This window comes from Hevea brasiliensis, chromosome 7, assembly GCF_030052815.1.
Source record: "Hevea brasiliensis isolate MT/VB/25A 57/8 chromosome 7, ASM3005281v1, whole genome shotgun sequence".
NCBI classification, from domain to species: domain Eukaryota; kingdom Viridiplantae; phylum Streptophyta; class Magnoliopsida; order Malpighiales; family Euphorbiaceae; genus Hevea; species Hevea brasiliensis.
The window spans coordinates 91004823-91016501 of record NC_079499.1 but is presented as its reverse complement, the minus strand read 5'-3'; the positions used below and the strand labels follow the sequence as shown (position 1 = coordinate 91016501).

Sequence of the window (11679 nt, the reverse complement as noted above, 5' to 3'; positions counted from 1 at the left end):
TGACTTGTTGTGACAAAAATTATGTTATGGCCTCATAAAGTTACTTCCACTTTCTTCATCAGCTCAGCTAGCAAACATTCGTACCAAGCCACTTGGTGTTATTCCATTCCGAGAGTTAATTGCCAAGTTGGGAATAATTAACATATAATCTCCAGCTTGCGGCGGGTATTAGACCAGTATACAGAAGGCACCAAAATAACATAGATTAGTTAATTAATTAGCTTTTAGTGACATGTGCACATACTTAGTTATAGAAACAGTTATTCTTTGTCTTGTATATATATATGTATCAGCTGAAGTCTATTGTAATTCAGTTTTATCAGTCAATCAATTCTTCTTCATTTCTTCATAGCCACTTCGATTTCAAACAATTATTCTAGTAGAATTTAGTGATAGAGAATAACGAATTGTGAGAGGGAAGCCACCAGCAGCAGATTTGAGAGAAAAAGCAACCCAATAGACCACTTAAAAGAACAGTACAAGGAAAAACAAAGACAATGAAAAGAAGATTTTTGTACACATGGTTTTCATACTGGTTTAATGGATATCCGGTAATTAATCTGCATAAATTTTTAATGGTTCAGATTCCAACATTAAAAAAATCTAATGGCTAGTATGATAAAGTAATACTATCTTATAAAATATCCAAAGTATTAAAATAGGGAGATCAAATAATAATTATTAAAATTCTTTAATTGGATTAAATAATTTTATAAAAGTAAAATATATGAACTAAATAATATATTTTTTAAAATATAAAAATTAAATAATTAATTTTATTAAAATATAAGAACTAAATAATTATTTTTAAAATTTAATATTAAATATAATTTTAATATAAATATTTTTATTTATTAATTATATTAATATAATAAATATAAAAAGTAACCACATCGCTCGAGTTCTACAGCATGTATAGATATATAAACATGAGGTATTGGAGGGGCCATTTCATAACTGCCTCCTTTTTCTATTGGCTAATTATTTCATACATGGGAAGCGATATAAAAATTCAGTTTTACTGTACCAAATTGAAGTAAGCAATTTGATGAACATTATTAAACGATATTCTACATCCAAATTAGTACATTATTTTCCAAGCATTCTTCTCTTATATTATGCATCAGCAGGCCAGTAAGCTCCCACAACAAGGAAGTGTGAATTCACAGGTATTTCTTTCCAATCGCATGGAGGCAAGAACAAAGCTCTTGTGGTTTGGAAAACATGACCATGTGATCAGAATCAGCAATAAACTTAACCTCATCAGTTGGATTGTTGTCGATCATCCACCTCTGATAATCCTCCTTTATTATATTATCTCGGCCACACACAACGTAAATTCGAGGAACAGAGCCATATTTCTCTTTGGTGACCACCACATTTAGTGCACCTCCATCATCACGGAGAGGGAATGGTCTCAATGCCAGTGTAGCTAGAGTGAGATCCTGCTTGATTCAAGAAAACAGATAAGCTATCTAATTGTATATAGGAGAAAAAAAATTATGAATAACAGTAAGTGATAATGCTATCACCTCAGCTGGGGAGAGCTGGTAAAACTTTGTTGACAAAATGTTGGGTCCGAACAACAAGGAGGTTGGAGGGTTGTTTTGTCCATCAGCAAAATTGTATTTTATGTCCATGTATGAACCGATTTGTTTTTCATGCTGTAAATTTTTCAGAAGTAGATATTACCACTAATTCGCAAATAAAAGGCAAATTTAGGAAATAGTAATAGCAAGCACAAGTTCACAAAGGATACACACATGTACGAGTGTTTGTACCCATGTCGGACAATCTTCACAGTTATCACTTAAATAGATATCTTTGACCTGAACCTATTGGATCGCAGATTGCATCTTCTAAATGGCAGACCATATATTTATAATCCTTAATTCGGCCAAAGCTGAACCCAACCTCATGTCCAGCTTAAATTTTGAATGATTAACAGCCAACACAACAGCAACTAACAGAATAATTAACAACTAACTAAATTTCCACTATAAACGAAGGAAAAAAGAAAAATTAATGTATGCACGTATGCGCGCGAGTGTATGTGAGAGGAGGAAGATGGAGAGGAAATGGCACCTCTTCTTTTAAAGTCATGTAACTGAAGTCAGGGCCTGGCATAAAAGCTGTAGCAAAGACGCCAGCAGAAATTTTCTCAGGAAACCTTTCCATTGCAGCAGATATGCTGTACCCACCCATACTGTGACCTACTAGAATCACCTTCTCTTCTGGTGGAAGAGACGTCATGAATTCCATCAATGGCTCATAATATTCCGAAAATGAATGGATATCATCAGCCTGCGTAGGATGTACTCCAGAGGCAGCTAGGTCCAAAGCTGTAACTTTGTGACCTGCTGATTTTAGCAGAGTTACCACCTTATACCAACACCATGCTCCATGACAGGCTCAATGGACTAAACACAAAATGCCTCTGCCTCTCCTCCATGTTCTATCACCTCACCTTTGCTTTCTCTTATGTTTGATTGAGTCCTACTCTGAATGAAATCCTTTAACCCACTCGATTTCGGCTATATACACTTGTTGTGAGATGATTTTACTAATAAAAGTCCAAAAACTGTCACATTACACAATTCAAGGGCTCCCTTCTACTGGACCTACAATCGATAATTCTCATTCACACGGCATTTTTTCGAGTTATCTTTAATAAGACAAGTAGGAACATTGGCCGAATCACTACAATAAATTTATTATAGATGAGGTGTCATTTTGTCACTATATATTCTGACATAATAAACGTATAACACATATGAATGCAACATATAATGATAAAAAATTTGGTCACATTATTTTGTCACAAATGATTTCTTCTAAAATTTGAGGCTAAAGTAAATTAAATATTGCAACAAGAGTGACGTAAGAAATTTCCATTGTAACACGCGCACGCACAAATAGGAAGGTACACGCATTTTATGACAATTTCATTAAAATATGTAAATCTATCTTCTACATAGGATCACAAAGGATTAGTCTAGCCACCCAAAGGTAGATAGACTCACATTGAACAAAATCAAATTCTTTTTTTTTTAATTGATTAAAAAGACACGCACTCACGAGACAAGAAACGTACACGTTAACAAAACTATAGTAATTTTATCAAAGCATATTAAGTTTTATATTCCACACACACTAAAATTACATAAAACGTAATTACAAAAATTTTGTCAAAACATATATATTTATATATATAAACATGCTTGATAAATTTAATGGATAAATTAAATTTATTAAGACAAATAATTTCATAATAATAAATTAATTTATAATATATTTTTACATATTTTTATTTAATTTATTTCTCACACACTATATTTATATTAAATTTTAAATATTTTTTATTTATTTATCACTTATTATAAAATCTAATAATTAAAAATATGATAGAAACTTAATGAGGCGCAAAATATATGAAATACAGAAAATGATTAAGTAATTTGGCAGGATTAATTTTACTCATTGTCCTTAACATAAGGTGTTATAATCAGGAACGATTTAAAAAATTTAGTCAATGGGGCAATATACGTTAAGTATACATAAGCATATATAAATAGAGACACTATACACATGCATTCAAATAAAATTAAGCATGAAAAATATTAAGAATAAAAGTAATAAAGCTCATTAGAATTTTTTATGTATTTTTTAAATTTTTAATTTTAATTTTTGATTCCATCATACGTGTATATATATATATATTACTTAATAAGTCATTCATTATTTTTATAATTAACTATTTGAATTTTCACGTGAGAGTGATAAATTTAACTATAATACATTTATCTTTAGAGAAAGTTTTTTCGTGAGAAAGGTAATTGTGGAAAAACTAATATTATATAATTTACATAAAAAAAAATGTGTTTTTTCTTTAGTTTAAGGATGGAGATTGCTACTTATGAGATTGAACTTAGCAAAAATATATGTTACAATGAATAAATTAATCTAATTTAGTGGTAATTTTATTTATTTATTTTAGTTTTTAGCAACATTCTTATTAAAATTAAAAAAAAATGGGTTGCATTTAGTATAAGTACAATTAAATAAATAAATAAATAAAAACTTAAAAAATTAAGTGAATTATAGGGGCAAAATTGATAAATTTAGTCGGATAAAATTAAATATATCAAAATTAATAAATTTAGTGGGGACAAAATTAAATGAGACAAAATCAATAAATTTTGTGAGGACAAAATTGTTAAATTCAGTGAAAGAATTTTAAATGGTGGTGGGGGCAAGTGCCCATTCCCAACGTAAAATTGCCCTTAATTATAACTGTATCATACCTAAATTTTAATTTATAATATAAATTTTCTCAAATTTTATAAATAACACAAAATATCTTTTGACTTCCTATGACCATAATCAGTTTCCATATTATAACATTATAAAATAACTTAAATATCTTTTAAAAAATTTATTTTTTCTCAGCGCATCTGTCTTTCTCTCTCTATATACTCTTTCCCCTAGTCTCTCTCTATATCCTCTCCTTCCTCTCTCTCTCCTCAGGTCTGTTTGGATGAGGGTGAATGAGAGATAAATAAAAGTAAAGAGGGGTAAGTAATCATTTTACCCTTGCTTGGAAAGAGGTGAGTTAATGAAGGGTAAGGGTAAGTAAGGATACGCCTTATCCTCTCTTACTCCTCAAATCTCAATTTTTCTTACACCCCAAATTGGAGTGTAAGCAGGAGAAGGTGAGAATTGAAAATTATTTTATTTTTTATTTTTCTATTGTGTCATTAATTTTTTTTATTAAAAATTCAATTATACTCATTAAAAATAAATTTAATTTGCCAATACAAACAAAAGGCTTTAACATAAAGAGACAATCAAAAATGCAAATTATTGATCTCCAAGTTAAAAAGCATTAATTTGCATATTAAAAAAAATAAAAAATAAATTATATCTAATAGGAAATGATATTTTTGTAATTCTAATAATCATTTACTCTTTTTTCATCTCTTTCCAAATATAAAGAATATACATTATATCTCTTTATCTTTCTATTAATTCACTCCTTTTCAAACATAAGATTTTTTTTATTGTAACCCTTCTTGCCCTCCCCCCTCCTTATCCTCTTTTACCCTTCCATTAAATATCCTTCCCTTACCCTATCCAAACAGAGCCTAACACACGTATATTCTCAATCTCTATCTCTCTTCCTAAAATTGTCACTCTGTCTCTCTTGATCTCTCTCTTAATCACTCTCTCTACCTCTTAAAATTTCTACTCTTCCCTCTTGTTTCTCACTCTAGTTAACCAACAAGAATTGACAAGAAAATATCAAAAAGGAAATCCAAATCAATTCACAAACAACAAACAATCTATGAAAATAAAATTCACATCATTCCATTCCACAATTAAATTCAAGTACAAACTAAAGTAAATAAAAAGAATTGCATCAATTTACATAATCTCAGAATTCACAACCAAATTCAAGTACAAATAAAATTCGAGCACCGATTCTCCACTGATGGACTTGGCTTAATCGATTGCAATACAGCAACTCAGTCCCATGGGTATCCTGATCTGCCTGTTGCAAAACCTAGCACAGCAACATCACAAGCTACACAAACTCTTTCTGGTAGCAAACCCAGCTCCCAATTTGCCTTGAATTAATGGGTTATAAGCAAATTCATCTCAACACCTTTACCTCTCTAAGCCTAAAACGGACTGATTCTCCATGAATGGTGGTGGGTCATGAGAAGTCATTGTACATTCAAATGGGTCATTGCACGGGAGGAACTACATTGTCTTTGAGGTTTTTAAAATTAAAATATTACCCATAATTTATAATATATTTTTTAGAAAAATTATTGTTTATCCTCCTAAAATTTTTAAAATTAAATTTTCACCTATAAATTTTGGTTTTTTTTTTTAATTATTATTTATCCCTCTAATATTTTTATTTTTGTTTTAACCTTTGCATATATAAATTTCATTTATATTTTTGATATTATTTAAATTTGATCTCTTAATATTTTATTTTTTTTATTTTAGTCTCTATAGTTTTATCAAGATTTCATTTAACTTTGCTTTAATATTTATTTTTGGCCCTCCCAAGAACGGGTTTATAGTTCTGCCCATGGTTGCATGAGGCACCCATTCTCAACATCCGTGTAATTTCACATTGCTAATGGAAACTCACATGCCATTTCTAGGTGAAAGATTAATCCATGGGCAGATCTCTCTTCATCCTATCCCAAACAAGGGCCATCAAAAAAAATTAGGATCAAGTGACCCAAATCCAGGTGCATTGATACTGATCCACGATGAGGGCAGAGTCATAGAGACAGATGGGAAAACATCGATTTTAGTTTAGTCAGTGGTAATAGAGAGAGATTCGATTGAAATAATGGAGAGGAAGAGACAAGAATAAATGGGTTTTTGGTTTACAATCCATCGTGGCAGTGAAGGAAGGATGTGTGGAGAGGGACAGTGCCATTGTGCAACATTTTTTTTTATTTTGTTCGTATTTTTTTTAATATATTTTGTTAGGAAAGTTATGGAAAACTAATGTATTTGTGAGGAGTGGAAATGGGTATTTGAGATAAACATATGAATTTGCAGGAGAATAGAGCAAGGAAGAAACAGAGAAATTGTGGGTGGAGAAAAACTAAGAGAGTACGAGAAAAAATTCTTTTTTTATTGAAGGGTATTTAAGTAATTTTTAATTTAAAAAAAAAAAGAAATAATTTCATATCTAATTGATAACTTGAAAATGGACATAATAAGAAGTTTATTGATTATTTAATTAAATTTCAAAATGTTTTATATTATATTTTTAAATTAGAACCGCACTGTTATAATGTCATAAGTTTAAGAACTTGAAATTTTTCTCAATTTAGCATTGAACATAAAGTTTTACCTACAATTATTTTGATTAAAATTTAATTATATTATATTATAATAAAAAACTAAAAATAAAAATTTAAAATTAACTTGTATCCCATAATTAAAAGAAATTATAGAGAATAGAAAGATAAATTAAATAACCTTTTTATGATAGATAGTTTAAAAAAAAAAAAAACTGTGCAACTCAATAAATTAAATAAAAAAAAAAAAAGCCAATATCCCAAATAACGCCAAGATAAAAATATGTTTGATATAAGAAATAGAAGAATTTTATTTTCCATTTATATACACTTGGAAAAGGCAATCAAGAACAACAACAATTGATATGATTTAGATATCAGAAATTGACCCTGAAAGATATTAGGATGAATATTCATACTTTTAATTAAGTAGTAAATTAAAAATTATTTTAATGAATATTTCGCAAATATGTTTGATTGATTGTTATTAATATTTAGTAATATTTTATCAATTTATATAAAATTGATATGATTATAAAAATTTAATAAGAATTTATGGCGCTTTTTCATGTAGAGAAACTAGAAAAAGATAATGCTACAATAAAAAAAAATAATGGATAGATTAAATATATGGAATCTCATTAATTTGTAATATAAATATTTGATATATAATTTAGGTAACATAAAATTTTTTTTATGATCTTTAATAGTCAGTTTTTTATTTTTTTTTTTTATATAACACTTGTGAAATTAAAAATTATATTTTCTTTATTAATTTTTATAATTAATTTTTATATTTTATAATTAATTTTTCTCCACCCATAATCAAATGATTCAAATTTTATAAATCAACACTTGGATAACTCAAAATTTATTCATTCAAAATCATTAAAAATATATTTTTTTAATTTAATAAATACCATATAAGCATAAATAACCTAACAAAATAAACACAACCCATCACCAAATAGTTGCCGACAATCAATGAAATTCCTCTTGAATAAATGATAAGATATTATAATTTGCTAAGATAGCATATTTTTAATATTAAAAAACTTTTGGAGTTAATCTTTCTTTCCTTTTTTTTTCTTCCCAAATAATGATAGCAATGTTCCCTTTGTTTATTAGTTTTTGTTTTTCTTATATAGTTTATTTCAATAAATACCTAATTAGAAGGATAAATTAATTTTATTTATGATTAATATTTAAATTTTATATTAAAAAAAGAAAGCATTTTAAAGGTCGTATATGTCTATTATTTTTATTAATTTATTTTTTATATAATTAATTCATTAATTAAAAGATTATTAATGAAAAATTAAAATATTAATAATAATAACAATTCAAAGTGTTTACAATAATAAAATTTATAAATAAAATAACAATTTATTATAAAGCATATTAATTATTTTTAATTTATAATTATGAATAATGTCACTTAACATGTCACATTAGCAAGAGTACACTTATCCAAATTTAATTTTAATTTTTAAATAAAATTTTTCCAAATTTAAAAAAATTAATTGATTGTGGAAAAATTGAAACCATCGAAAAAAAAGAAAAAAAAAATTAAACTTTTATTGTAATTATGCCAATATTTTAACGAGTTGCATGGAACTCGAATAATTGGAGCTGTAGACCAGTTAGCATTTCTAGTCTAGATTTTTAAGACGACAAAACAAGATGAGTCACAACATGAGTCCTCAGTTCCAAATGTTGAAGGCTCTAGAGGGTGTGTGTGTGCGTGACAACATTTTGGCAATTGCCAATTCTGAACAACATTTTGGCACTTTCCAACACACTACGCTGCAATACTGTAATCGCTACGACAACATAACACAAAAAAGCCTCAAGCTATAAGCTATAAGCAAAAATGGGGCTAACAAAAAAAATACCCACGGTGCTATTAACAAATGGGAGCAATTAGAAGATCCTTCTTCTCCTGTCGTTGGTTATACAAGAGAAATTTTGTTTCCTTCAGCTTCAAAATGAGTGGGGATTATAAAGATACAGCGATGGTGGTGCTAGGCTGCTAGTGCCGAGTTGCTGCGTATCTATGTTTTGACCCTCAGGCACAGCGAACGGCTTAAAAACGGTGCGTATCAGAGGGTTTGAATTGAAAAACGATTCTATTTGGCGGGTAAAGTCTGGAAAAACTCAGTTCAGGTCTTTTTAATGCTACCCTTAAGCGAAGCTTCTTTCTTAGCAACTCTAATACAGAAGTGTACCACCATTACCTCCCTTAGAAAAGCCCGGCAACTCCACGCTTTAATCTTAACCACCACCGCCTCCACCGGTTATGCCCAATCTCCGTACCCCAATAACAATCTCATTGCTATGTATGCGCATTGTGGTTCTGTTTTATACGCGCAACAGCTGTTTGACAGAATGCCTCAAAGAAATGTTATTTCCTATAATGCCCTTATTGCAGCGTATTCTAGAGATCATAATTACGAGATTTTGAGTTTCAAGTTACTTTCCCAGATGGGAATTCAAGGCCTGCGTCCTAATGGAGCAACCTTTACAAGCTTACTGCAAGTGTGTTGTTCCCTTGAGAATTGGTTTTTGGGCTCAATGCTTCATGCTCAAGTTGTAAAATCTGGGTTTGTTAATGATATTTGTGTTCAGACATCGTTGCTTGGGATGTACTCAAATTGTGGGGATTTGGACTCCATGAATAAGGTGTTTGGTTGTGTAGTGGATAAAGATGTTGTTTTGTGGAATTCTATGATATTTGGGGAGTTGAAGAATGGGAGGATGAAGGATGGACTTTGTCTATTCAGTGCAATGCTGAGGTCTGGTGTTATTCCTACCCAGTTCACATGCTCAATGGTGTTGAGTGCTTGTAGCAAATTGCAAGGTTATAGTTGTGGACGAGTAATTCATGCCCTAGTCATTATTTTGAATATACTATCTGATTCAGCTTTACAGAATACCTTGCTTGAAATGTACTGCAGCTGTGTTGATACCAAAAATGTTTTTAATGTCTTTAGCAGAATTGAGAGCCCAAGTTTAGTTTCATGGAATTTGATGATTTCTTGGTGTGCAAAAAAGGGAGAGGGAGAGAAAGCTATGGATATGTTTGTCAAGTTGCTTGGAATGTCTGTTTCTAAACCAGATGAGTATACTTTTACTGCAGTTATTTCCGCTACTGCTGAATTTCCAGCAACTGCTTATGGGCAACCTCTCCATGCCCAAGTTATGAAAGCAGGGCTGCACTGGAGCGTCTTCATAGGAACTGCACTGTTGTCAATGTATTTCAAAAACAGTGACACTGAATCTGCTCAAGAGGTTTTCAGTTCGATGAAAAAGAAGGATGTCGTTCTCTGGACAGAAATGATTATGGGTCACTCTAGGTTGGGTGATGGGGAAAGTGCAATAAAATTATTCTGCAAGATGTGTCAGGAAGGCCTTAAGTTTGACAGTTTTGCTATTAGTGGAGCTCTGAGTGCTTGTGCTGACCTTGCAACTTTAAAGCAAGGACAGATGATTCACACCCAGGCTGTTAAAACAGGATGTGATGCTGAAATGTCTGTTTTTGGAAGTCTTGTAGATATGTATGCAAAAAATGGTAACCTAAAAGCTGCAGAGTTAATATTTTATCAAGTTTCTAATCCTGATTTGAAGTGTTGGAATTCAATGATCGGTGGATATAGCCACCATGGAATGGCAGAGGAGGCAATGATGCTCTTTGACGAGGTCTTAGAATATGGTCTAAGACCTGATCAAGTAACATTTTTGTCTCTTCTGTCTGCTTGCAATCATAGTGGCATGGTTGAAAAGGGGAAGTTCTTGTGGGACTATATGAAGAAGAATGGCATTATACCAGGTCCTAAGCATTATAGTTGCATGGTAAGTTTATTAAGTCGAGCAGGATTTCTGGATGAGGCAGAAGAACTTATTGCCGAATCAACCTATAGCGAAGAGCATTTGAAACTATGGAGAACTTTGCTAAGTTCTTGTGTCAACAGAAGGAATTTGAAAATAGGAGTTCGTGCAGCAGAACAAGTGTTAAGACTAGATCCACAAGATAGTGCAACACATATTTTGCTTTCAAATCTTTATGCTGCTGTAGGGAGATGGGATGGTGTTGCCGAGCTGAGGAGAAAGATAAGAGGGTTGATTTTAGAAAAAGATCCTGGAATAAGCTGGATAGAGGACAAGAATGATATTCATGTATTCTCTTCTGACGACCAATCAAACCCTGTGATTGATGAAGCTCAAGCTGAAGTGCATAAACTACAGGGGAACATGATCAGATCAGTTACGTATGAATATGAATTTAATGCAAGGATATATTCTACATAGGACCTTTAAGACTATCTAACAAGAACACTATAGTTGTGTTTTCATTTCCCAAGTGATTGTTTAAGCATCAAAGCTGCAATTTGTGCAAGCTTTCCAGCCAAATCATGCCCAATTGAGAGAAGCACTATGCCTGCAGTTTATTGAACATGCGGCTAACTTGAGGTATCTGAACTCTAAACCTAGGCTGAAGCAAAAGGAATACATCAATCATATCTATTGCAATTTTTCAGTCCCGTTTTGTAAAGATATTGTAAAACGAAAACAAGTTTATCATAATTAATTGCATGATCGGTCTTAAGTTTGCAGAGGAATTTTTGTGAAAAAACAGACCCATTATTGGCTGGCCACCAGATGAAGGAAAAGTCATCAACTTTATTCAGGGCTAAAGATTATCAACCGTTCCAAGGACCAGAAAGAAGCGCGAATGCTATCCAACTACCTGAGACAACTCCCGGCAAGAAACCTCCTTTCGACACAGGACTGAATACTGCTTGCTTTTAATTGTCTATCATCTCACGGTGCTGCTCTTAAAAGACGC

The 11679-nt window shown here is 31.0% G+C and overlaps 1 protein-coding gene and 1 pseudogene across 1 annotated transcript; one reads left to right on the top strand and one right to left on the bottom strand.

Annotated features, from left to right (window-relative positions):
* Nucleotides 1-1163: 1163 nt before the first annotated feature.
* On the bottom strand, nt 1164-2464 carry LOC131181552 (methyl jasmonate esterase 1-like; annotated as a pseudogene).
* Nucleotides 2465-8629: 6165 nt separating this feature from the next.
* On the top strand, nt 8630-11452 carry LOC110672237 (pentatricopeptide repeat-containing protein At3g50420). The gene has a single exon (XM_021834956.2). It carries the CDS (start codon nt 9009-9011, stop codon nt 11139-11141), a length of 2133 nt encoding a protein of 710 aa, XP_021690648.2. The 5' UTR covers nt 8630-9008; the 3' UTR covers nt 11142-11452.
* Nucleotides 11453-11679: the final 227 nt, after the last annotated feature.